The sequence below is a fragment of the Triplophysa rosa genome, linkage group LG25, assembly GCF_024868665.1.
Source record: "Triplophysa rosa linkage group LG25, Trosa_1v2, whole genome shotgun sequence".
Taxonomy (NCBI): Eukaryota; Metazoa; Chordata; class Actinopteri; order Cypriniformes; family Nemacheilidae; genus Triplophysa; species Triplophysa rosa.
This window is the reverse complement of record NC_079914.1, coordinates 13622098-13648755: the sequence shown is the minus strand read 5'-3', so window position 1 is coordinate 13648755 and position 26658 is coordinate 13622098. Positions and strand designations below refer to the sequence as shown.

The window sequence follows — 26658 nt, the reverse complement described above, 5'->3', positions numbered from 1 at the left end:
TGGGTCGCTGTCAAAGAATATGAAAGTCAAAGAACATAAATCAATAAGATGAATATAACACAATTTATTTACAGCAATCTCATATTTACAAAGCAAAATACACCGCACTTTTGTTTCTCTGTAGTGATAGGTTTCCATTAATGTGATAGCACAACAGTCTTTGAGTCTGAAGGAATTCCAGCGAATCACACTCTTCCTTCTACAGACGTCAGATTGGAATGACTGTTGCCTTCACCTGCGTCACTCTGAGAAGTCTCTGGACTGAAGTTCTGCTCATATTCCTCTAATATCTTCACCACGTCCGTGTGGCCGAACTGCATGGCGTCATCGCGAGGAATGTTTCCCCACCTGGTTAAAAAATGAAACAAGCAATATCTTTCAAACCTCAGTTGGTTTACATACGTCATGAGACACATGAGATTTTAAGGCATCTCCTTGTTTATATTTCAATTTCAATTATGAGTGAATTTTCTTTTTTTGGGATAACTATTCCTTTAAGGAAAAGTTATGAATAAAGAGGGTTCTGTACCGGTCTTTCACAAAGGGGTTGACTCGGCAGGCCTTTGTCAGAAATAACACAACTTCTACTTGACCTGAAACAAATCAGACATTTTCAGGCATTTTGTAGAAAAAACGTCACTCCATTTCTAAAAATGTAAGTTACAAAAGTAAATAAATTACCTTCTGCAGAAGCCACATGGAGAGGCGTGCGAGCGTCATAGTCCTTCAGTCCCATATCCATAGATGAGAGAGCAAACCTGAGGAAATAAATAAAAACATTTTAGCAGCGCTGACGATTTTTTTTTAAACAGAAAGACATTATCAAGTGCATAAAAAGACCTCCTCAAAGCGGAAACATCTCCACTGTGGGCGGCAAACATCAGATTCACCACTGACTTGTTCTGAAACATCGTATACGCATCAAAGTTTACGTTTGAGAAAAGGATTATCATTCATTATATTAAACAACTTCAACTAACATCTAGAAAACAGCTGTAATAAGGACGACTTACCCTGTCGTCACCGGACTGTCTGCGAGGGTCCTGCTTCTTTACAAAGTGCCTCAGATTGTCATAATTGTGGAAGTTGAACAACGACACCAGCTCCTAAAGAAAACAAGATGATGTACATTTACAGAAATGTACGTCAAAAATGACAGGAAACGCACAAACCAACGTCCAGCGTAGTCACCTGACAGAAGCGGATTCCGCGGACGCTGTTACCGACTTTGTCCAGAGGGGGCGACCAACACATGACGCCCATCACGTTCGGCACCACCAGCAGCACTGCACCCGACACGCCTGACTTTGCAGGTAACCCCACCTGACACATACATGCAGACATTTTTGACATGTCATAAAATCTAACTCGTGGTCTAAACTTCAGGTCCGAACTTACGTGAAATGCAAACTGTCCGGAGTAATCGTACATCCCGCACGAGTGCATGAGACTGAGCGTGTTCCGTACGGCTTCTGTACTTAGGACTCTCTCTCCCGTGATTGGACAGATGCCTCCGTTGGCCAATGTCGCCGCCATCACGCTGCTGGACTCGCACGTGACCTCAATGGAGCACAGCTAGGAGGAGAGAGAAAGAGAGATTATTTAACGTCTAACTGATATCCCAGATAGCACATTTACGTCTGTAAGATGTCTGCTAAAGATCTGACGATCTGGAAAACATCTGCTGTGTAAAAACATCTGAAAAACATTTGAAAACGCAGTTTTACATACATTATAAATCATAAACATCTTACAGACATCTTCTAAATGTCAATATAACATCTGACAGGAAACGTCATTGCAGATGAGCAAACAATAAAAAATATGTCTTGGAGATGTACAGTAAATGCAGATATCAAATAGACGTCTCCCAGATGTATGTGGGCTTTGAGGGTATAGATTCACCGGAACATACCTGAAAGTAAAAGTCGAGAGCATCTATCATGTCCGCCCCGGGAGGAAAACACTGCAAAGAGTGACATCACAGTTGCCCAATGAGATCGCTTTTAAGTAATTAAATTAATATTACTTGCATTAGATATGTACAATATATACTTTCAACAAATATGTATGACACTACTGTATATTGAATTTCAAATCTAAATTTAGTGGAATTTGCTTGAAAAAAAGGTTGATACGTATTTTAATAAGTAATTTGTAATAAGTAATCTAATTACTTTTAAATTAAGTAGTAAATTCATATGGATTAACTATCCTATCAGAGATGAATCACTCCAGAACAAACCTTCTTCTCTTTGAGGTAGTATCCTATTGCAAAGTTTCTGTCTCCGGTCTCTTTCTCTGACTGGAACCTGTTAAGCAAACATCAGACCAACATCAACAACAATGAAACGCGTGCAAAATGAGGACAAATCGACAAATCAGAGACTCACGATGCATTGCTGAAGCCCACATACTCTGTGCCGGTCATTTTCTTCACAAACTCCATCACCTGGAACAACAATGCCATGTTTCTTTAATGAGAAGCCAATATCAACAGCTCTAAACAATATCAAGGCTCTAACTTACATAGTCAAACTTCTCGGCCTTGTTGACACCAGGCTGGACAGAAAAATGGAAATGAGTTGGGGTCAGATTGAGAGGTTCTGATCTAACCGAGCTGTCAATCTCAGTCATGACTCTCATACCGATTCCTACACACCTACTGTAAAACACACTTTCAATTGGCTGGGTACAGGCCAGACCCCCCATGCATCTGTTCATAGCTTTTTGCGTGGCCAACACACATCTGACAACACTGTGTGTTCGCACACTTGTGTGCCGACATTCTGGGTCGAAGGTTTCAGCTGACCTGAATTCTTGGCTCGATCCGTTCATCAATACGTGTGCGTAATACGAGTGTTTGTTTTGGACGTGAGTAGATCAAACGTGCAAACAAAAACAACAAAATCAACTTTATTCCCTTATGCTCCACAATGTGCCGATTTGTAAATAAATATGGCCTATATTTACGTTTTAATGTCTCTCTTGTCATATCTGGGCTGAACCGAGCCTTACTGATGTAATGCGTCATGCAACGGCTTCAACCAATCAGAGCGCAGCATGGGTGTCTGTTTACCTTGATAAGAGAACTGATGACAATCGCACCAGCGTTGACCATGGGGTTGTGAGGTTTATCTGAGGACAGAGACACAACATTAATCCAAACGACGAGATCACATTTACGTGTTCAATTTACAAAAATTGGCTAATGAATATTTGTATTTATGAAGTATTCAACACATGTTTTGTTTTCTACAAAATAATATATTTCCAAGTCACATGTGAACTTTACTCCACATGTGCAGTTGCGTATCATTTGCGTATTGTATGTACATCTAGAAGTTGATCGTCTGTGCGCTCTCACCCACCATCCTCATCCAGAGAGAGTTTGTTGAATGTGAATCCGCTCGGCTCCTTCCCCACATATCGGTGAACCCCATCCGTCCCGTGCTCGTGCACAGCGATGGCGTATTCCAGCGGCTTCATGCACGACTGCAAGCAAAACGGCACTTTTGTGTCGCCGACTGAATGCCTTCGGACATCAATAAACACTTTTTCAACCCCAAAAATTGTATGAAGCAAACACATTTTGTGGAAACGTATATTTATTTACCTTTGCCCATCTACTGTGCAGAGAGAGACGCCCCATAGATCAGGACTAAACTTGGTGAGATGAGGAATGTACTTTGCCACCTGACAAATACACAAACGATTTTTGTGACTTTAACCTCACGATGCATAAATAACCGAAGGAAAGTGTGAAGATTTACCTGTCCATCTTCTTGCTTTGTACAGCTGTCGTAAATCTGATTGATGATGCTCACAAACGCCTCAAATTCAGGAATGATGAACTTCCGCCTGAAAGCCAGACTCAGCAGAACAATGTTGCCCCCCACACACCTGTCACGACATCAATCTCAATTCATTTCTGCACATTTTGAAATCCTTCGCAAGAAGATGGTGCTCTTATCAAATGCGTGCGTGTTAACCGTACTTTCGGAACAGCTCACGGTCCATCATGGCCTCTCCGGAAGACTCCCGGACAGCCTGACGGATCTTTAATATGCAGTCGCGCAGTCTGGGGTCTGAGGTAAGAAGGCCGGTGCTTTTCAGGGTCTGTTAAACAGATTTAATGAGTCAAAAAAGCTATGCTGTTTCACATTCGTGTATTTGTGCGTGTTCACACTTGTCATATGACCAAATATTCATTCTGCCAGCTGTTGTCCATTTTTCTCATGTTTTCTCAACGTGTATATTTCATATCCTCTATAAATGGGTTGTTTCATGGTTGGGTCAAATATGGAAAAGCACTAAGCCGTACAGTCGGGGGGATATAGGGACCCACTAAAACCCCCCATCGTGTAACCGAGCCCACAACACGTGTGGAAAAATGTGTCTCAGCTGTTGCTCATAAACAGTCATACAGCTACTGTAGAAGACCTGCATGAGGACTGATGAAACCTGTTGACATGTTGCGTAAGGACCAGATTTGTTGGATTCACAAACTCCAGTTTAAACGAGTAAATCTGATCTGTGTATATAGATGTCCAAAAAATAAAGAGAAAAATCTTACGGCGATGAAGTGAGATACAGGAATTTGATCTACTCCTTGAGTTATGGTGTAGAAAAGCATGTCCTCCAGACCAGAGAATAAATCTTTACCAGTCATGTTTCTGCTATTGATATAAAAGAATGCCGTTAGATTGTAGCCTATGTAATAACTTTAAACACGATTTCCTTGCTCATATTTATGCATTCAAGTAACAGTTGTGCGCCATAATCCAATGCGAAAGAAATGTGACTCACGCAGGTGAATCTGCGGCTGCAGGCGCGAGACTCTCGCTCCTCGCGCGTGTCCGCGTTGATACGCACACCGATCTTCTCGCCACTCTGTCATTCAGAGACACCGCGCTGTTCTTTACGAAGTCTTTCGACAGTAACCCCATGACCCCGGCATTGTACAGTCGCAAAGTCTTTAAAAAGATCATTTCAAACGTCTCATAAGAACTTGTTCGAAGGTTGGAGAGAAAGAATGGGAGTTGTAAAAGTCCGTGTCGCAGATAACGGTCCCCGCACCCTCGCGTGCGTTTTGTTTTCTAGACGCGTGAACAGGTGCGCTCGAGTCGGGAGCCGAACAGCCGTGTGACGTCACATCACCGCAGAGTTCACTGGGTCACGGATTACAGAATAACTTTCACTGTCCAAAGATTGAAGTACGATCAGGCATTCATGGTTTAGAAATACAAGTAAGAATCAGAAGTCAGCAGAACCATTGAATATTGAATAAAAATGGTATATTTATGATTGAAAATATTTACAAACTCGTATTTTTGTTTTTTTAAGCGTTTAATTACTTTATTTTTAATATTTTTTCATTCTAAGAGTTATAGCCTATTTTTATTATTAAATATATTAGGGCTGTCAAACTATATTCTGGATGCGATTAATTGTTTGACAGCCCTATTAATTATATATAAATATATTAATATAAGTACATTTAAAATGAAAATAAATTCATTTATTATTTTTTAAACATTTTTAGTTACTATGGGAGACGAAGCAAAAAGTGAATTTTGGACACATTAAAGATTATAGGTTGGTGCACAGATAAAAGGAAAAACTCAAAATATTCTTATAATGTTTATTTAATTGTTTATGTGAACTGTTTGCCAACAAACGTTGTCATGGTAATATAATAATATATTCAATTCAATTCAATTTTATTTATATAGCGCTTTTCACAATGTGCATTGTTCCAAAGCAGCTTTACAGGAGCAAATAAGAAAAACACAGAAAGGTAAAACACAGCACAGTGCATGGTGTTTATAGACCAAGCAAGATCATTATAATAAATAATATCTAATAAATAAATGAATAAATAAATAATAAATAAATAAATTTAATATTTATATGCAAGGTAATAACTTGTGATAAGCAGAAAAATGGCATATTATTGAATATAAATGGTATATTTCTTATTTAAAATATTAACAAACTCGTATCTTTGTTTTTAAAAACGTTTAATTACTTTATTTTTAATATTTTTTCATTCTAAAAGTTGTAGCCTATTTTTATTATTGATTATTAGGGCTGTCAAACTTTTATTCTGGATGCGATTAATTGTTTGACAGCCCTATTAATTATATATAAATATATTAATATAAGTACATTTAAAATGAAAATAAATTCATTTATTATTTTTTAAACATTTTTAGTTACTATGGGAGACGAAGCAAAAAGTGAATTTGGACACATTAAAGATTATAGGTTGGGTGCACAGATAAAAGGAAAAACTCAAAATATGCTTATAATGTTTATTTAATTGTTTATGTGAACTGTTTGCCAACAAACGTTGTCATTAAAGTATAGTAATATACTACTATATGCAAGGTAATAACTTGTAATATCACCTTGAATTATTGACAAAACATAAAAAACTAGCTGAAAAACAGGCACAGATCGGTGTGTAAACATCCTTGCATCTTTTTAACATCCATTTTAACAGTCCTGAAAGATTTTTTTGTGTTTAAACTTGTTTAACTTTGTAAAAATTACACGTTATTATTGTCATCACCCACTAACCCAATTTTAAACCTCCAAAATAAGGGGCTCCAAAAATAGACCATTATCCAGTGTTTCATAATGGTAACAGAGGCCAAGACTAAAAATAGAAATAAAATCTGTTACCAGGGTCTCTGGGCTAAAATTCCTTTACCAGTGCACTAGACGCCTTTTGCGGGCTTTGGCATCACCAACTTTAATGCAATGTCCACAAAACAGGCAGGCATGTAGGACAGGGGGATCCATAAGAGCTTGGCGTCCCAGCCTGCACTGTAACGCGTCCTCGGGTGGACGGCCAGCAGGGCATGCTCCATGCAGTTGGTCACTTTGCTGATGTCCGGGTCGCAAATGGTGTTCATGATCAGTCTCTGGATCTTGATGTCTGGGGTTTAAAGAAGAAAATATGGACTAAAATGTAACACAAACTGAATGCAAGTATTTTTTTTTGCTAAAGATCATTCAGTTTATCACACAACAGTTAATACAGAAGCTGGTCTATAGTGTTAAATAACTTACATTTGTCCAGGTATTTATCGCCATAACTTTCCTTCACCTCAGTGGGCAGCTGGTTCCAGAGGCGATGTAGTTCCCTCTCGATGGGCTCTAAGCTGGTCACCTGAGTCTTGAAGAATCCAGGTTCAATTATACAAACCTTGATTCCAAAATACTGGATATCCCTCCTGAAATTACATGAAGGGTTTGATTAGGTCTACATTTAAAAACTAGATCGATGGAAAGATGGACGTATGAATACCTCAGACAGTCGGAAAAACTTTCCACCCCAAACTTCGAAATACAGTAGCCCCCACCATTAGCCGCGACTCTGCCCAGCACCGATGCCACATTCACAACTCGACCACGGGCCATTTTGATAAGAGGTAAAAAGTTCATGGTCGTCTCAATAACACCGATCATATTGACTTTGAGGGTGCTTTGAAAGTCTTCGATTGTCATCCACTCAGAGGGACCCATGGGCAGCGAGCGCCCGGCATTGTTCACAATACCCCAAAGTCCTGTAAAATTCAGAACAAAAACGTCACGCTACAAGATTTGTAAGAAGCAGGTGAGAATAATAAGTTAGCTCCACGCCCAGACCTTTAACTCCAACTTCCTTTTTGGTCCATTCCGCGGCCTTCTGAATGCTAGCCGTGTTGGTTACGTCCAATATGCACGTCTTCAGGTAAGGTCCGGTCGCCCTTTTCAAATCATCTGCCCCTTTTTCTGTGAGACACCCGGCAAGGACGCGGAAACCCTGTTTGTCCAGGCGTTTGCAGACTAGATTCCCAAAACCAGTGTCACAACCAGTCACAAAGACGTATTTTTCTTTGACGTTGTCAATCTTTAGGTTGTCCCGGCAGAACCAAACCAGAGCCCAGAGCAGCACGAACGCACCCAAGCCGTGTATCCATGTGAAGTTACTGTAAACACAGGAATAGAGAATACACAAACAACAAACAAAATTATAACATTCTGTATAGCTGTATAAGTTTAGTCGCTTGTTTTTGGTCATGTTTTTCTTTGATTTAAAGTTAGATGTTCTTACCTCAAGTACTCGAAAATAGTTTCTATCTCCATGTCTGACTCGGCAAAGATGTTTTGTAAACAGATGCTGTTTGGTAAAATGCCAAGTAGATAACAATGCAGACACACAATTAGTGCAGGAAGTTGAAGATGCAGTACCCATAATCAACACAGGGGGTGACATTATTTGCAAGTCAATTTTGTAAATTTGTAAAACCTACAACAAAAACTGTTTATTATCTTAGTTTTCCTTCAATTTAACATAAAAAATTGTTAAAGTAAACTACTGTTTATTTTATATCTGATGTTAAATTCAAGTTACAGCCTATTGAATTTAAACCATTATTGATCCACACACACAGTTTGCATGGTTTTAGATTATGTGGTCACAGGGTAACATGCGTAAGGCCGTCATATCTGAGCACATGAGAAATCTTGAGGTAAGACTCTTATGAAACACAGAGGAACATTGGAATCAGTGTTGAGGTTTACAGAGGGCTGAGACCGTTCCTTTACGAGAAATTGACAATCCGGTTTCACAGAGTTACTATAAGCTTCTCAGAGCACAATACCTATTAGCTTTAGAGACTTAACAGTAAACAGAACAAAAGATGATTCATTCAGAAAGAGTGGATGAAACCAACCAGAGACAAATTTAGGCCTAAATTGCATTTTGCTTTGGGAAATACATGACTTTATTGTCTACAATGGTACAAAAAAACATTATAAATAATTTAAATAATTAAGTGTTTTAAAAAATATAATAAATATTATATTTTAAATAATATTATATATTTTGTTATAGTAATATTAAAAAGAATAAAAATAACGCAAAAATAAAACAAAACCATTAACACAGTCCAAAATATAAGAAAAGGTGTGATCTAGATTTCATCTGTGTCTACTGGTGGTTTTCCATATTAAAAGTCCCCTGTCATCTTTAGCATTATTTCTAAAACACAGATCTAAAGCAGAAACTACTTGGATAAAAATCTTATGATTTCATATAAACATACATCCACCTGCTAAACAGATAAATAATTCAAAGCAAATTATCAACCTGTTTTTTTTATTAAAAAGAAGTTTTAAACATTTTCTGCTTATCCAAGAGACTCTTCACATAAAGTATTTACCTTAATCTAAAAGTGAATTATTAAAAAGGATTTCAAAGACCTAATAGACAAATGACAGTTCTTCAAATCTGATTCTTAAAAGTATAAACATAGGCTTTACCAATAATAATAGAAATTAATTATCGGTCTTACCGTTTCCCTTCTTGGATGGAGCAGGAGGTTGCGAGTGTGTTTGGTTCAGTGGTTTGACGTGGAGCTGCCACTCAGATATATCCCTAATGCTGATCCTCTAAAACAGAGTCACAATTTCTAATCTCCAATATCACCGTTTGTGCATTTTTGAGCGTTTGTGTACGCCTGATCCCAAAATAGCCAGGGTGGGCGGGTCTATTGAGAAGAAACATGCCATTTTAGGAAACAGTGTTTTTTATTATTTGTATTTGGGTAGACAACAATAGTTTAAAACATGTCATGTAAAAATGGTTCTTATTCTTCCATAATTAAGGGATTGCCTCCGTTTTTTTTTTTTTTCAAATTGAGTTACAGCAAATGTACTTTGTCATCTCTGTGGCTATTATAATACAATTTAAATTGTGTTATACTTGTATAAGAAATTGTATGTAAATTGCATTTAAAACTGGTGTATGGAAAGTAGCCAGTCTGAAGTTCAGTCGTGCAGTGGACATTGACCCGTGTCCACACTCTGCTGACCCCTGCAAATACAAATGTTTTCCTTGTGTAAATATAGCTGTATTATAATAAGTGACAGTCCACGATCTATAACACAACAGAAGTTTTTATTTTGCAAATGCATTGACGTTAGAAAACTTAAATAAAAAAGAACCGATATTTCAGAAAAAACAGCTGGTGCAGCAGTTTTACTAGAATAAATAAGACACAAATGTCTTAAACAAAAGAGTCCAAGTTTCAAGGTACCCAAAGGGTAAAAGTCTCCAAGCTTCTGTCCACTAGTAGTGCGAAAGTCTGTTTGCTCATGAGGTGGCGGGCTGAGCCGGGCCTTTGTGCACGTACTCCAGAGCTGTCGCGATCGTCCTCATGTCCATCTCGATGCTTCGAGCCCAGTTCTCCACATCTCCAATTTCCTATCATACACGTGGAAAAGGTTAGCTGTCATCTAACGGATTAATGAAATGTTAATAAATGAGTGTAGACCGTTTAAAAAATCTTAAAGCAAACACGGAATCTGATTGACATCCCTAAAACCTGTTACCAGATAAACATCAGTGCACCTTTAAAGCTTGGTTGAAGTTCTCCACCATGCTGATCCACTGAGAGGTCTGCTTGGCAAACTGACCAGCTTGCACCTGCAAAGTCTTCACCTCGTGGTCCAGTTTGCGCTGGTTGACATAGGCCTGCGCCACCCTGGGTCGATCACAAATTGATAGACAAGTGATAAGACGTCAACACAGGTTGCAACACAAACTTTAAAGGACATCAAAATGAAATTCGTGCATTAAAGGGCCATTTGCAGTCCTGCTTATATAAATTTGACTGTTGCGAGAAAATGTTGCAATTGCAGTTTATAAGTTGCTTTAACAGAATTGCGTCACAAAAGTCCTGGATTATGACCACACTGATCACATGAGCTGACTGCAGTCTTGCATTAAATAACACATTCATAAACCTATAAAACCTACTAGTAAGTAAGTCTCTGTGTCAGGTACTCACCCTACATTGAGATGATCCACCAAAGCCTCTGTTAAACATGTGGCAGCTGCTATAGCATCTCGTCGCCTCCTCTCTACAGTTTATCACATTATTTGTGACATTATCAAACACTTTATTATTACACAGCATTTTAATTATATGACAACACTAAACACATGATTATGTTCCATCGCACGTAATGTATAAACTATAGATCGTCGATAACAAAAACACAAACCTTGTAACTCTTTTCTTTCGTTTTGTTTAGCTTGATGTTCTTTTAATAAACGGGAGAGCATTCTGGCGAAAGGAAAATAACTTCTATTTTTACCCTAAAAACAAAATTTCTTGTAACTGTTTAGGCAGTCGCAGAAGTCACATGACACGCGGATCTACAAACATTAAGGAACACGCGAAGGGACAAAAAGTATCATCGGTTTTTCAAAACGACATTACAAAATAAAAGCGACACTGCTTTATACTAAACTAACATTTTTTTTCTTCATTATATTAAAATAAATTAAATACGCACTCACGATGTCTTTTTTGGATTTTTTCTGTAGAAAAAAATGTTTAGTTAAACTCATCTATGTTTGTGAACTTGTGAAAATACGATTTGAAAACACTCCAGAAAATAGTACATTTCAATTTAAGTTCGCTGTATTGTATTGAAATAATGAGTAAAATAAATTAAGTCATTTTGTTCAAACATTAGGTTGTGGGTGTGAAAGTCAAGAATTGTGGCGGCTTTTATTTTGAACCCTCACCGAGACCCCACCGCCGTACGCGCGTGCTCCTAAAACGCCACTTCCCAGAATCCTCTTCATAAACGTCACGCATGATGCTACAGCTGCAGATTCTGAAGCGACATTCGTGAAATGACCCAAATGAGAGTCTGATATCCCGCTCCGGTTCTGCAGGACACGCGTATTTACGCCCTTTGAAATGAGTCATATAGATCGGTGAGATAGTTTGATCTAATGTAGCATGAGTTTAAACGGCTAACGAGGGCCTGGATGTGATGATGTGGCCTCTTAAATTAGCTGTCACGCTAAAGTAAAAGTCTATCGGGTGTTTGTATGTTGAATTAAAATGATGTAGCCGGATTAAACGAGTGAAAGCCCGGAGGAAAGGGACAGGCATTAGCGTTAGGAACGAATATGAGGAAATCACGGAGCGTCGGCGCGTCTTCGCAATTGAATGGATTTGGAAAACAAGGTGTGTTTGTTTAATTAAGTTGTTTTTGCGTACAGTATCAATGATCTGAGCCCAGAAAACATGAAGTTAAGAACGATCAGCGGATAAAAAACAATAGAAATGGATTGGTTTTCGTTACAAATATCATTATGAACCATCAGCTATACTGTTAAAAGCATCACAACATTTCTTAATGTACTGTAGTATGTTTTGGGTCTTATTCCAGTAAGGTTTAAAGTGGTTTTATTGGTTCCTATCCACCAGACAGCATCCCACAAATAAACCCAACACATTACCAGTAGACTGACACACACAGAAACCATTATGGTTTCTATTAAAACCAACACAATTCCCATTCTAACCATTACATCTATTACAGTTTGTTTGTCCCTGCTGAAAAAAAACAATAGAAACCACTAAAGAAGTTGTAATGGTTATAATGGGACTTGTATTGGTTTTAATGGAAGCTATAATGGTGTCTACTGGTGTGTGATGGATTCTATTGGTGGGATGTTAAATCCTATTGGAATAATGCCCAAAACACACTACAAAAAGGAATTTTATAATGGTTTTAATGGAAAAAGCTATTGGGTTGTAAGGGTATTCTAATGCTAACCATTAGAATTTCTGTGATGGTTTCTATGTTTTTTTTCAGCGGGGTGTGCAGTCCAGTAATGATATTCTTTTTCTGGGTGTGTGAATGATTTATGTTTGGCTCATCATCATTTGATCTGAAATACTTGTTTTTTTAGGGCTGTGTCCTATTACTTTCATTTGGCTGTCAATTTTTGCATTATTTAATTTTGTAAAACCATAATAATATAATATCTGTATGTACAGATGGAGGAAGTGTAGGTTGTTCATTTTGTCATTACACGTTGTGTATTATTTTAGACATGAATCGGTGTGAATGTAGATTTTGCATAAGAAAATAGGCCATTTTACTTGAACGTCCCTCTGGGAGGTGTTTAGTCAAAATTGCAATAAGCACACTTGTGCAAAAGATGGGCAAAGGTTGAAAATATTTGCCAACGTCTCGCTGTCCTGCAGTTTCCTGCTGAAAAACCGATTGAAACTGTGGTGTGGGAGAGACTGCAGTGTTCTTGTGGTTTGCTTCAGCGCTGACTCTTGTGATCATGCTGGCAGATGCCGAGTCCAGACGGAAGAAGAAGACGGCCGAGATCGCTCAGGCGCTGAACGTGACGCCTGCGGACGTGGCCACTCTGAGGCGTATGGCCATCAGCGAAGGCGGTCTGCTGACCGATGAGATCCGCCGTCAGGTTTGGCCCAGGCTGCTCAACGTGTCGGTAGACCAGATACCTGAAGAGCTAGGTAAAAGATATGTTAAACATCAATGTGCGTGATTCATCAAGATTGCAAAGGGTTTACTTAACGTCTGCACAACTTCCTATTGTGGTGACATCAAGTACTTGTGTCCTCTTCTGAAATTGCAACAGCTCAATGATTTTTTCCGCCTTCTGTCCATCAGAAAAGGTAGACCGTGACAATAACAAGGATTTCAACCAAGTGCTCCTAGATGTTCAGCGGTCCCTGCGACGCTTCCCTCCAGGTGAGCAGAACGTGCATTCTCGGCTTATTTGATCAGTGTTGCCGGTTCTGAGTTTGCTTTCCGTGTCGGACGCAGGGATGCCGGACGAGCAGCGTGCGGGTCTTCAGGAAGAGCTGATCGACATTATTCTACAGGTGCTCGTGAAAAACCCTCAGCTGCACTATTATCAGGGTTACCATGACATCGTGGTGACCTTCCTGCTGGTGTTGGGGGAACGGCTCGCTACTGCCCTGGTGGAGAAACTCTCCACGCATCATCTCAGGTTTGAGCCAGTCGGAACGTTTTTAATGTATTACAGATTCGTGGAGAGACATTTTGGACCGATGAGATTTCTCATGGCAGCCAATCAGATTTTTTTAATGGTTGTTTGCATTGTTGACTAACACCATCATGCGTCACAGGGACTTTATGGACCCAACTATGGACAACACCACACACATCTTGAACTACCTGATGCCCATTATAGAACGAGTCAACCCCGAAGTTTACGACTTTATGCAACAGTAAGTATATTGTGATTTGTGTGCGTATCTAGTTTTGCTTTGTATTATTTGTTTGGTCAGTTTTTATTCTTATCTGTTCTTTGTTTGTTTCTATCTTGTTGTTATTTTCCTTGAATTTTATTATAATTGTGAATTTCTATTACTTTTATTTCCTCTTTCTTATGTAAAGCGCTTTGAGATGCTACTTTTAAAGGCGGTATATAAAATAAAATTATTATTATATTACCTTAATGTAAAGCATAGCCTTAGCAAAGGGCCAAAGTTATTTGATTCCCAGGGAACAAGAATCTATCAAATTACTGTAAGACCTTAAAAAAAGCATCTGCAAAATGCAGAAACGTAAATATTATGTTGGCTTTGATGTCACATTTGTTATGTTGGGATTTCAATGTTTAGTCATCGTCATCATCGACACATCATTTCCTAAAAATTGTTTTTATAAAAATGCGTTAATTTGTTTGACTTAAAATGAGCATGTCTGTATTTCGTGTGCAGGGCTGAAGTCGGCACCATATTCGCCCTCAGCTGGCTCATCACCTGGTTTGGACACGTACTGTCAGATTTCCGTCACGTCGTTCGGTTATACGACTTCTTCCTGGCCTGCCATCCTCTCATGCCCATCTATTTCGCCGCTGTGGTACGTTTTCTTTAGTCTGATGATCTGATCTTTCTAAATCTTTGAGGCTGTTTGGTCTGATCTTCAGGAGAAGTGGGTCTGGACCAGTGTTGGGCAAGTTACTCTGAAAAAGTAATCAATTACTAGTTACTAATTACATATTCAGTAGTGTAATAAGATTACTGTACAAATTACTCTCTCCAAAAAGTATTTAGTTACTAATTACTTTCTAAATCCTATATCAACCTTGATTAGTTAAGTGATTCAAGGATAGACATGAAACGGCTCTTTTCATTCATTCAAATAAATAATATAAAACTACATAAAGTAGTATTATTAACTGTCCAAAGTATTACAAATGTGAGAATTATACATTAAAGCACGGATTTTAAAGTTAGACCTTGAATTTTGGTGTCAATTCCACTATTGCACACACACATTTTACACACAGTATTTAGTTTAATTACATCAGAAGTAACTGTAATTAAATTACAAAAAAATACAGAGTAATCCCTTATTTTACTTTTTCATGGGAAAAGTAATTAAAATACAGTAACTAATTACTTGGTAACTAATTACACCCAACACTGGTCTGGACTACTTTGTCTGATGAACAAAAACGCAATGTGTTCTTTTGTGTACGTTCTCCATGATAAAGTAAAAAAACGCAGCATAATAAACTAAATCGTGTACAATATGGATCCTCTCCTTTGTTTTAAAAAGGTTTTTCTCTGCATTGTGCACAATCGTTCTATTTTGTAATGCTAAAAAACATCATTTCTCCTCAGATTGTTCTTCACCGTGAGGAGGAGGTGTTGGAATGTGAGTGTGATATGGCCATGATGCATCATCTTCTGTCTCGAATCCCAGAAGATCTGCCGTACGAGACTCTGATCAGTCGGGCAGGAGATCTGTTCGTACAGTTTCCTCCATCCGAGCTGGCCAGAGGGGTCCATCAGCGCAGTCAGGAGTGAGTCCATCCACTTCATTTGACTTTATTGTTCGGCAACCTACAATTAAACTTAATCATAAAAGCAGTCATTACATATACAGCCTACTCAATCTAAACACACGTTCGCTTTCATTCAGAACCGCCGTCTCCACTTTCAAAGACTTTGAGTTGGCGTCCACCCAGCAGCGTCCGGACGTGGTGCTCCGACGGCGAAGAAAAGAGCAGCAGTTACAGCAGCGCACCCTTGAGGCCAAGCACGGTAAAGTCACTGTTGTCCAACCCACGGCGCGACGCTTAATGAAGCTGGCGGTCATGGGTCTTACTGTGGCGTTGGGGGCCGCAGCGTTGGCCGTGGTGAACTCGGCTCTTGAATGGGCCCCTAAACTGGACATACTCTTCCCTTAAAGAAGCCAATTAACCACACAGAATGATAGCGCAACGTTTGGAAGAGTTTATATGAAAGGACCTGTGAATATGTCTGCGTTCGTTTGGTTTATTTGCCTTTTTCTTTCTTTTTTAAGTATTTATATATGTCACTGAAGTCGGACTAATAAATAATGTGCTCATAGAAATTATAATCAAACATGTTGTTTGTCCTTACGATCGAAGTCTGACATATTTTGAGAAAAGCGAATCGTGAGGCTGTAGACCGATACTTGGTGGTTGCAGAATTATTTTTAGGTAGATGGTTCGTAAAGACGTTTAACGCTTTAAACAATGCACTTTAAAATGTATGTGCATAAAAAAACATTCAAACAAACATTTATGTATATTGTTTAAAAGTGTAATCATACAAACTGAATGCAACAGTTTACGCAAAAAATGCAACCGTGTAGGTAAAAGTCAGCTCGCGTTTTATCGGTTGTTGCGCAAGTTGTTGCATTCAGTTCAATGTGCCATCTTATGAAGGTTAACGGATGTTTAACGTAGAAGTTAGTTTTGCTTGCATTTCTTACGAACAACGAGCCCTAGAATATTGAGACCAAAATATTTTGTAGATTTGGCAATTGAAACTGTTCAGAACCCTTTAAATGCAGAAAAGTTTGTTTTGTGTAGTATGTTAGTTACACACAAATATATGCAGTAAAATGGGAATGAACACCAATCTTTTTATTATGCTCACAATTTATATGTTCATGTTTTTGCTTCATTTTTTCTTAAAACGTCCTTAATTACAGTTTATTTTTTATTTTTAGCAATGATGCTTGCTCTTATAGTCAGTTTTTGTGTAACTCCAGATAAGAGCGTCTACCACAATACCACAAAAACAGCATTTCACTACAGTAACATCAAGTGGTTCTTTTTCATGGTCCTTTCGTCTTTGTTATTTCATTAATGTAAATATATTATTTAAATAACATGCCATCCGCGCAGAACTACTGTTTATAAACACATAATTGCTCATGCTTTTATTTTGCACTAAAGAACATGTTTCTTGCTTGTTGTTTTGCACAGATTCTTATGAATTGTCTTTAATTGTGTCACATTTGACCATGTTGATTTAAATAAAAATAACAGAGTACAAGAAATATGTTTTGTTGAATTAATTACTGCACGAAATCTATATCATGTCTATAAAAGAGCTATTATAAGGCCATTTGAAATGAGTCATAAATGTTTTGTGCCAGCTTTATTAATTTATAAAATATTGTAAACAATTGCAAAAAATGTATTCTCGTTTTAAGTATTCTGTCATCATGATATTTGGGATAGATATTTTTTGGTATATAAAAAAGCCCTTTCTGTTTTCCAGAATTTCTCTGCATTAGTCAAGAATATTTTCTTTCTATTACATCCTTCATAGTTTCAATTATACCTTGGCTGTACACATTTTGAACATCACACTAGACTGATAACAACTGCAGAGCAAACAAAAAATCCCTTTTACAAGTCGAGATGCACCACGAAGCCTCTTACAATTCGTTTCACAGCGCCAATATTCTGCCGATGACAAAAGAAATGGTTTGATTATTGATCATTGCACAAGTCCCATAGCATGATTTTACATAAAAATAGTAGTGATTTAAGACATCAGTTTAGCGTAAACACTTTGGTCAAGATACGTGTAGCCACATCTTCATCCCATATCATTTAATGCATAGAAATAACTTAAAGGCACTTTCTATCTTTAAATAATAATATCCAAATTCTTGTCCTGATTTGATCTAGGCCTATGTTTAAAACACAGGTCTGTAATCTTTAGAATATCTACAGTCCTGAATTAATGTGGATTATTCGGCCAAATAAAGGCAGTAAACATTTGACAGTGTCACAGCAGATGAAGCATGTCGACCCATCGTGAGGTGTCATGGAATGTGTAGAAGTGTTGTGTTGATGTAGTAAATCAGCAGCGATCAGCGTTTAGTGGCAGTTCTGACACTTTGGATGGCAGAGAACTCCGTTGACTCGACATTTACAGCCACCTGAAGTATCTCCAGCACCCTGCGGTCACAAAACACGACCAGATCTCAGCTTTCTCATTACATTTAATAACACACCGTACCATCATAAAATACAGCACGATATCTCTGACCTGTGGTCCCCATCGAGCTTGTTTGGTCACCCAGCAGATCTCTGTCTTGCACATCAGACAGCAGATCCAGTCACAGCCGTCCTTCTTCTGGACGATCACCTGACATTTGGGACAGTTCATCGCCTCGCCGGTTCGGACAAGTTGCTGAGGTCAAATATGAGCAAGTGTTTTAATGACCAACGTACAACTTATAATTTCTATCAATATCTAAAAATGAACCCTTTATCAAGCCAAAAACGTTCTGCCCACCTCAAGCATCTCGGTGGTCTGCCGGGCTGCTGCGTCGTTCTGTGCTCTTACACGAAGATCATCCTGATACTCCTTGCAATTCATATTCTTGTGAATGGCCTGTAACACATGCTTTGTGTTAGTTTCGAGTTCTAGTGCTAATTTCTCAAACGGTTAGCTTCAATAAAAGTAATAAAAGTTGACAAGTGCACGTGTTTACTTTGCAGAGAAGGCAGTTGGTCTCGTTGCAGATGTCGCATGTGAACTCGTTCACGTCGTCCTCGAAGATGCACCAGCCTGCGCAGTCGGGCGTCTTGCAGTGGTAACTGTTCTCGCTGCGGGACTCTGCGATGCTCAGCCTCAGTTCCAGAAACTTCTGATACTCCTCCTGGGTAAGTAGCTGGAGGAAAGAAATGACAGCCAATCACAATAAATACAAGTTCTAATGTTTGAAAACCATTTCAATTGTTTTTAATGGTTGTAATGGGGATTGGATTGGTTTTAATGGAAGCTGTAATGGTCTCTATGGGTCTCTAGTGGTAATGTGTTGAGTTCTACTGGTGGGATCCCTGCTGAAAAAATCAATAGAACCCTGCTGAAAAAAACAATAGAACCCCAACAGAAACCATTACAGAAATTCTAATGGTTTACAATAAAATACCATTATGAACCATTAGATTTTTCCATTAAAACCGTTACAAAATGCCTTTTTGTAGTGTGTTTTGGGCATTATTCCAGTAGGATTTAACATCCCACCAATAGAATCCATCACATACCAGTAGAACCATTACAGTTTCCATTTAAACCAATACAAATCCCTTTAAAACCAATAAAACCATTATAACTTCTTTAGTGGTTTCTATTGTTTTTTTTCAGCAGGGAAACCATTAAAGAAGTTATAATGGTTTTACTGGTTTTATAGGGATTTGTATTGGTTTAAATGGAAACTGTAATGGTTCTACTGGTATGTGATGGATTCTACTGGTGGGATGTTAAATCCTACTGGAATAATGCCCAAAACACACTACAAAAAGGCATTTTGTAATGGTTTTAATGGAAAAAGCTAATGGTTCATAATGGTAACCATAGAAACCATTAAGGAAGTTGTAATGGTTTTATAGGGATTTGTATTGGTTTTAATGGAAACTGTAATGGTTCTACTGGTATGTGATGGATTCTATTGGTGGGATGTTAAATCCTACTGGAATAATGCCCAAAACACACTACAAAAAGGCATTTTGTAATGGTTTTATGGAAAAAGCTAATGGTTCATAATGGTGTTTTAATGGAAACCATTGGAATTTCTGTAATGGTTTCTATTAGGTTTCTATGGTTTTTTTCAGCAGGGATGTGGCAGATGAAAACCAATAAAACACCTACTAGAATAAGACCCAAAACACACTACATAAAGATATTTACAGTATATAGGTTTTAATGGTAAACAGCTGATGGTTCATAATGGTATTGTAATCTAAACCATTACAATTTCTATTTCTATTAAATAGACTTTAATCTTACAGATTTGATTTCTCTGTCTTGAAGTTTGCAGTTACAGGAGTACTCCTGGTCTACGAAAGGACACGCGACTTCTGCGTCTGTGCAGTTCACCACTGTTCCTTTCAGACATTCCCTGCAGGAGACATGCACAAGTTCTACTTCAGTCTACGGTTCAAGCCTGTTTTACAGTTAAATGAAATAAACCCATCATAAAGTACCTGCAGAAGCTGTGCAGACACTCTCGCAGTACAGCGCCCTGTCCCGGCTGGATGGTGCAAAAGCAGATTGCGCAATCCAGTTCTTCCGTGTTGCCCACCAGACTGCGAGTATCTGTTTCCAAGAGGTCACGGTAATTATTCTCCCGTTCTGCCATAATAGACTAGAGGAACCAGACACAATTATTAGATCTTTTACTGTATTCTATATTATTTATATCGCAATAATCGTGATATTAGTCACAGTGATTATGTATATTATGTCAATGATAATATTATAATATTATTACCTATATGTGGTTGGCAATGAATTTGAATAATAGCATTATCTACTTTAAAAAGGTGAACAAGCACTGTGATAATATCGTTACCGTGGTCTTTGTTCGCGATAACCGTGTAATGAAAATCGGATATTGTAACAGCCCTAGTTTGTAGAAATAAACACAGATTATAAAGGAATGTGTGCCGAATTTCTATTCCTATGCCAATGGCTTCAAATTCTAGTGTAATTCCAATGTAAACTTTTACATTACATTACAAAAAAAAGATCTTAAGAACATAATAAATTCAAGTTTCTTTCAATAATAAAAGCACTAATATTATATATTACAATGTACTCTATATATTTCCTTTTTTTATTTCATAATTTCGTATTTTTCTATGTCTCTACTGTTTGTTCTAGAGACATGGATTTTCGGTAAAGCTGCTTTTCAACAATGCAAAATTGTTAAAAGCGCTGTTGAAATAACATTTCAATTGAACGGGTTTGAATAAATTTTGTGTCAAGAACACTTTTTTGCGCTTTACATATTTTTGCTGTTTGGTTTTGTATAACCAAAAACAACACGTGATGTAAACACGGTTGTGTAATTCAATTGTTTTGAAATAAACCCATTGCACAAACAAAATGGAAACTTTCCTTATTTTCATTTTCTGTCTTTTTATTATTAAACCTGTTAATTTAAATCTGCATCAGATTTTTCACTTGGACTTCCATCTAAGTATCCTGACCCTAACCCAACAAACAAATCAGCGTAGCCATTTATTTACATCACACTTACATTAGCATTTATGCATTTGGCAGATGCTTTTATCCAAAGCGACTCACAGTATATTAAACATACATTGTATCAGTATGTGCGTCCCTGAGAAAATCCACAACCATGTCGTTGCCTGCGCTATGCTCCACCAGCTGAGCTACAAAAACAGCATCTGCTCAAGCAGTCCAATATATGATGTCCATTCAGCTAACCTGCTCGTACTGCAGGCTAGCCAGTTCCTCCTGCTGAAGTCTCCTAGTCTCCTCCTCGTCCGGGCGGTACAGGTCTGGAACTTTGTAATTCTCGGGTTTGGCTGTGCTGCACATCTCACATCCGGGACGGGTGGGTTTGTTCAGGTACGTGCACTCTGAACACGACCATCCGATCTGCTGTAACATAATTATTAGATTATAGATTATATATTAGATTATTAGACAAATCAAGTAATTAACTGTATAGAATAAACGTTGGGACAACGTAAATATAACGTTAGCTTTCAGTTTCCAGATCATTAGGGCAGCGCAAATAGAACGCAGGATGCTATGTAAATAGAGTAAATAAAGAATACAGAAATAATGCATGTAAAGTTAGTTTTTGTTCGTTTTTAGAACGTTAGGCGTTCACAAATAGAGCGCTTCCTACACAACAGAGGAAAAATAAGTCGTTTATACGGAAATAGAATAGAGTAAATAACACAATACGTAAATAAACTGATCTGTAAACAACAATTGTGTTCAAACGATTCATAAATAAAATGTTCTGGGAACAAAATCTGTTCGTCCGATAAACCTACCTGAGGTTTGGGAGGTAAAGCAATATTTGGCTTTGGAAGCACATCTGGAGGGCATGCAGCTGCAATATCTAGAAGCTCAATGTTTTCTATGATATCTATCAATAAAAACACATAAGAATCAATAATCTTGTGTTTGAGTTATACCATGTGAACCAGTAAATCTGGTTCATTACCGTCTATGAGTTTCTCTCCTTTGTCTTTCTTCTCCTGCTCCCGGCTCAGATTAGCAGCCTTGGCCGTCAGAACAAAGAGGAAGGCCGAGTCGTCGTGCATTTTGACCCCATATTGATACAACGAATCTTTGTCCTGGGCGAGACGCTTCCCGATGACCCAGCGCTGGATGGCCGGGTGGAATCCATAGTCCTTACTGATCTGTATTTTTTGGGGAGATTTTTGGATGCGTGGAAGTCAAAGTCCAGAATTCATTCAAACAACAGATCTTGGAACATCGCTAATAAACAAACAATGACAAGAACATTATTTACCTTCTCTTTCAGTTCTGATATGGTCGTGTAAACAGGTACCATCAATGTAATAGGGATGCAAACATCTGACATCGCATCCGTCACTCCCACCCTCAACCTGCAGCCAATCAGAGCACAGGAGAACATCACAACAAGGTTTGATCCTCAACAAAAAGAATGCCGGCACACATAGTTCTGGTTTGACAGCATGCCTGATGGTTTCTTGGCTGTATGCCTCTGGTCTGAGTTTGACACACACGGGGAGCTTCAGATCCAACAGCTGCTCGAGACATTTGGTGGCTTCTTCTTTATCTCTGTAGTTGATGGCTTGGCTCAGCAGCCGGGCCACGTCCTCCGCTGGGACAACAGCAATGTTACATTCATCTCAGATATGTTTCGATGTGAAACTAAGCATAGATCTCACACTTTATTAATTGAGATGTAACACTCACTTTAGAAATCATTTACCTGTAGAGAATGAAGGGCAGAACTATTAAAAACACCCACCTTCTTTAATTTTGCTGGAAGCATCTAGGGCAGCCATACTTGGATCCTGAATACTAAAAACCGCACAAACAAGTTTAGTTAGCAATATTATATTGTATTTTATTATAAATATTATATTATATTATATTAAAACGTACTGTGGACATATCCCGTTAATTACAGTATATTTTATGATATTGTATTATAAGTTATATTCTTATGTCATGTAAAGTTGTGTGGAGTAATAGCATGAGATTGCAACAATAATATCGATCCTATGACTTCCTTATTCCTATACCATTCGTGAAATCAAAAGTGCATGGTACAATGTCGAGGAAAAAACGGCAGCATTAAATGTAATAGTTTTACAACTTTGTCATATTAGTAAAAATATATAAAACATAAATTACGCGCGGAACTGGAATAAGTATAAGTAATGGTAAACAGCGAAACTACACAGAAACCGCGCTCGTGAAGGCAAAGCAACATAGTGACAGCGGTGTAATACACACATAAACTTACCATATGACCAATGTTTTTGATTCAATCTTTGTCTTCTTCGTCGTTCTTCTTTACAGTGGACACTGACGATTAAAACATTTGTTTATTTCCAAGCAACTGCGCAGAAATGGAAAGTGAAACGAAGCTCGTATTCAGGAAGTTCCCAGATAACACCAAGGCGTCTCTCTCTCTGAATGAGAGTTGCGCAACTCTCCATCGAACTGAGAAATGCATGAAGACATTTGGATGACTCAAACTAATACGATTAAACAAATCGATAAATAAAATAACATTCAACTGAGAAAAGTCAGAATAAAAATTACCCATGAATCATAAAACCATTTATATAGTGTAATAGTAATAGTTATAATAGTGTAATATTGTGTAATAGTTTTATAACTCTTTATGAATGAAATTAAATTAAAGTGAGTTTATCTGCAATTTTTGATAACGAGTCGAATGCGTTGTTCTCGCGAGGTTTAAAAGCATATTGGAAAAGGCGTGGTGCGGTTCTCGCGACATTTGATGTTGTGTGAGAAACGCAAGACGCTGTTCTCGCGAGAATTAAAAGACAGAACTGCATGGCGCTGTGGCTGCTGCACGTGATGGACGTTGACAGTTTGTGATTGTGTAAGTTTGGTTGTTTTGTTATTCACACTTACATGTAATTTACGTTGTTACATAGCGCTTGATTCAATGGATTGATCTGTTTTGGAGCTTTGCTGTTTTAAATGCAAAACTCGCGCGTGAGTTGCAAAACGCTGTGCTTGCCAACAATGTGCGTGTTTAACGTTACTCTCATTATTTACGGTACAAGAAGACATGCGAGACGAAAATACTTTTGTCTTTTTTTTCAACAGGGAGACCATTATGTTTTCCATAAAAAACAATTAAATTCCCATTAAAACCATTAGAATTTTTCTGATGGACTCATCCAAATAGAGCTAAACAAATCTAACATAAACAATACCACTCATTGGCAGTAAACATTAAACGCATTATGTTCATCATGTTGACTTTTTAATAACAAATGTCTATCTTCCTTTATCGAAACAGATCACAGATTCTATGATTAAAAGACGAGTTTACAACCACGGTACTACAAATTATGGAGGAGCCCACAACATTTGAGCGACATGTGTACAAAAACGCCTCTGTGTATCACTATATGAAGATATCCCTGTAAGTGTCATGGGACAGGTCAGTTTTGATCTGGACTATATACTTTTGTCAAGATTGTAATTGACTTTTCTCCAATTCACCTTGAATTGTATGTCCTGTTATCAGAGATTTGGAGAATGGAAAGAGAAGTTTTTCTAACGCACAGTTTAAACAGTTGATCATTTCTGCTCTTAAGGAGCTGTATGGAGAGGTGAGCGAATAGTGTATATTACATTGTAGATGTAAATAAATTCCATAAAATCTGGGTTGTGCTTGTTTAGATTCTTAGTTGTGTTGTATATAGTCCGTGCTTTATAGTGTTTTATTCTTCTGTATGGCAGGTTGGAGCTGCATTTCCATTTGATTTGCTTAAGTTCGATCCGAGCTCGCTAACAGCTATACTGCGTGTGTACAACAAGTAAGCACTTCATCTGCTTCAATAGCATTAAAGCATTATGTTTTTTAATGCACAGAACTGTTAAATTGGTGACAATAGTCAAGTTTGGTGTCTCAAATGAATTCAATGTTCCTTAACCTATAACCTTTAATGTTTTCTATTTACATGTATGCATTTGCACACAGGGGGCTGGTGAAACTGTGGAGTGCTTTGACGTTGCTGGGATCCTATCAGAATGAGGCTTGTGCTTTTAGGGTCATACAGGTGAGATTTTCCAACATTACATCTAAAGCTTTTGTACTTTCAAATATTGTTTATCAAATGAGCTTCTTTAGCTTTGGAATATGTGGGGTGGTTTATTTTGTGCCCTGACCTTGAGTTCTTTGAATTAGCAGTAGATGTCAGTAAAGAGCTTGTGAATGGTTTGTAAATCTGCCAGCAATGACTTGACATAAATAATATTATTTGTATGTTCCAAGTTTTCCAAAGGTATTTTATTTTTCATCGCAGGTGTCACCTTTTTTGCTAGCTTTGTCTGGAAATAGCCGAGAACTGCAATTCGGCGAGAGTTCGACATCTTGAGGAGGGCCTACAGAACACATACCTTGGAAAAATGACGATGATTCTGAGCAGAAATATTTTCAGCAGAAATATGTGCCGTGTTGTCAACTCGGCATTTTCCGGGGTACTGACAGTTCCTCCACCTCTTTCAGTAAGGCACAGGTCGCTCTACGTCGGGGAACGAGCGTCACTGGCGAAATCATTCAGTGCCAGAGATGTGGCGCTTTTTGCTGAGCTCACTGGAGACACGAATCCTCTCCATCTCGACCCCGAGTACGCCAAAACGACCTCTTTCGAGACCCCCATTGTTCACGGAGTGCTGATCAACGGCCTGATCTCAGCAGTTTTGGGGACCAAGTTGCCCGGCAAAGGTTGCATTTTTCTCTATCAGGAAATACGTTTCCCGGCACCCCTCTACATTGGAGAGGAGGTGGTGGCGGAAGCAGAGATAAAAAAAATCAAAATGTCCTTCGCTTTCATTTCTGTTTCCTGCACCGTCAAAGACAAAGTGGTCATGGAGGGAGAGGTCATGGTTATGATACCAGAGAACTCGCAGCGACTGTGAGAAACTTTGAGTGGATGTTGTTGTTCACTTGCGTTATGTACAAAATGTGCTGCCAGGAATGCATTTATTTTTGTTCTTTTGAAAGATTTAGTGCTTCTGTTAAAAAAATGGATTAACTCTGAGGTTTGAATTTCTCTCAAGGTGGAGTTTAAATTAACTTTATGTGGAGAAAATAATCAACCTATTGAGTTTTTTTTTGTGTGTGTGGCCATTTATAGCAATAAAAATTTTATGAATAAAAGTATTGAAATTCTCAACTGTTTCAGAAATAGCATGACTCAATATAAATAGAAATGATGACCTGTATATTTTTCGAGGTTCATCATCTACATGGTCTTCAAAATAAGGTTCAATTTAATGCTTTTTGACTAATGTGTTTATTTACATCTTCAAGTCCCTTAAGGCATTTTACTCCCCAAGAGTACTTTATTGTTGTATATATTCTTGTGTTGTATTGTCCAAATAATAATTACATTTTGATAAAAAAGGAAGCTGAGAGACATCTCTCTGCGACTGATCACATGACTCCCTCCCTAACTAACCTTTAGCTGCA

At 38.1% G+C, this 26658-nt stretch overlaps 7 protein-coding genes across 8 annotated transcripts; 3 read left to right on the top strand and 4 right to left on the bottom strand.

The window, feature by feature from the left end:
* Window positions 1-38: 38 nt before the first annotated feature.
* gls2b (glutaminase 2b (liver, mitochondrial)) lies at window positions 39-5116 on the bottom strand. Its single transcript, XM_057325689.1, has 18 exons — window positions 4810-5116; window positions 4577-4679; window positions 3998-4119; window positions 3774-3903; window positions 3617-3696; window positions 3372-3535; window positions 3080-3138; window positions 2530-2562; window positions 2394-2452; window positions 2246-2312; window positions 1916-1966; window positions 1399-1575; window positions 1192-1323; window positions 1014-1106; window positions 841-902; window positions 682-758; window positions 530-593; window positions 39-348 (listed from the first exon to the last, which is right to left on the bottom strand). Exons 1-18 carry the CDS (start codon window positions 4989-4991, stop codon window positions 186-188), a joined length of 1818 nt encoding a protein of 605 aa, XP_057181672.1. The 5' UTR covers window positions 4992-5116; the 3' UTR covers window positions 39-185.
* An 890-nt stretch (window positions 5117-6006) lies between these two features.
* rdh5 (retinol dehydrogenase 5 (11-cis/9-cis)) lies at window positions 6007-9559 on the bottom strand. The gene is made up of 6 exons (XM_057325728.1): window positions 9351-9559; window positions 8108-8173; window positions 7660-7982; window positions 7319-7577; window positions 7081-7244; window positions 6007-6946 (listed from the first exon to the last, which is right to left on the bottom strand). The coding sequence occupies exons 2-6, from the start codon at window positions 8137-8139 to the stop codon at window positions 6726-6728; spliced, it is 999 nt and encodes a 332-aa protein (XP_057181711.1). The 5' UTR covers window positions 8140-8173; window positions 9351-9559; the 3' UTR covers window positions 6007-6725.
* Window positions 9560-9671: 112 nt separating this feature from the next.
* Window positions 9672-11223, bottom strand: bloc1s1 (biogenesis of lysosomal organelles complex-1, subunit 1). 2 transcript variants are annotated; one of them, XR_008962079.1, is made up of 5 exons: window positions 11065-11223; window positions 10848-10920; window positions 10409-10541; window positions 10095-10261; window positions 9672-9871 (listed from the first exon to the last, which is right to left on the bottom strand). XR_008962079.1 is itself a non-coding variant. In XM_057325729.1 (4 exons), exons 1-4 carry the CDS (start codon window positions 11123-11125, stop codon window positions 10151-10153), a joined length of 378 nt encoding a protein of 125 aa, XP_057181712.1. In that variant the 5' UTR covers window positions 11126-11223; the 3' UTR covers window positions 9878-10150. The 2 variants fall into 2 exon arrangements, 1 of the variants encoding a protein (XP_057181712.1); XM_057325729.1 differs by lacking the exon at window positions 9672-9871 and having other exon boundaries at window positions 9878-10261.
* Window positions 11224-11650: 427 nt separating this feature from the next.
* tbc1d20 (TBC1 domain family, member 20) lies at window positions 11651-17169 on the top strand. Its single transcript, XM_057325727.1, has 8 exons — window positions 11651-12044; window positions 13170-13355; window positions 13513-13593; window positions 13669-13855; window positions 13995-14096; window positions 14592-14733; window positions 15501-15682; window positions 15802-17169. The coding sequence occupies exons 1-8, from the start codon at window positions 11987-11989 to the stop codon at window positions 16067-16069; spliced, it is 1206 nt and encodes a 401-aa protein (XP_057181710.1). The 5' UTR covers window positions 11651-11986; the 3' UTR covers window positions 16070-17169.
* A 110-nt stretch (window positions 17170-17279) lies between these two features.
* Window positions 17280-23622, bottom strand: rbck1 (RanBP-type and C3HC4-type zinc finger containing 1). The gene is made up of 13 exons (XM_057325726.1): window positions 23443-23622; window positions 22942-22994; window positions 22647-22791; window positions 22456-22552; window positions 22144-22342; window positions 21971-22065; window positions 21390-21566; window positions 20141-20301; window positions 19944-20055; window positions 18646-18825; window positions 18447-18545; window positions 18198-18341; window positions 17280-18106 (listed from the first exon to the last, which is right to left on the bottom strand). The coding sequence occupies exons 2-13, from the start codon at window positions 22976-22978 to the stop codon at window positions 18026-18028; spliced, it is 1527 nt and encodes a 508-aa protein (XP_057181709.1). The 5' UTR covers window positions 22979-22994; window positions 23443-23622; the 3' UTR covers window positions 17280-18025.
* A 362-nt stretch (window positions 23623-23984) lies between these two features.
* On the top strand, window positions 23985-25602 carry rpp14 (ribonuclease P/MRP 14 subunit). Its single transcript, XM_057325877.1, has 6 exons — window positions 23985-24051; window positions 24478-24603; window positions 24709-24793; window positions 24924-25000; window positions 25165-25243; window positions 25490-25602. Exons 2-6 carry the CDS (start codon window positions 24530-24532, stop codon window positions 25559-25561), a joined length of 387 nt encoding a protein of 128 aa, XP_057181860.1. The 5' UTR covers window positions 23985-24051; window positions 24478-24529; the 3' UTR covers window positions 25562-25602.
* Window positions 25593-26414, top strand: LOC130548847 (hydroxyacyl-thioester dehydratase type 2, mitochondrial-like). The gene has a single exon (XM_057325876.1). The coding sequence runs from the start codon at window positions 25593-25595 to the stop codon at window positions 26103-26105; it is 513 nt and encodes a 170-aa protein (XP_057181859.1). The 3' UTR covers window positions 26106-26414.
* The last annotated feature ends 244 nt before the right edge of the window (window positions 26415-26658 follow it).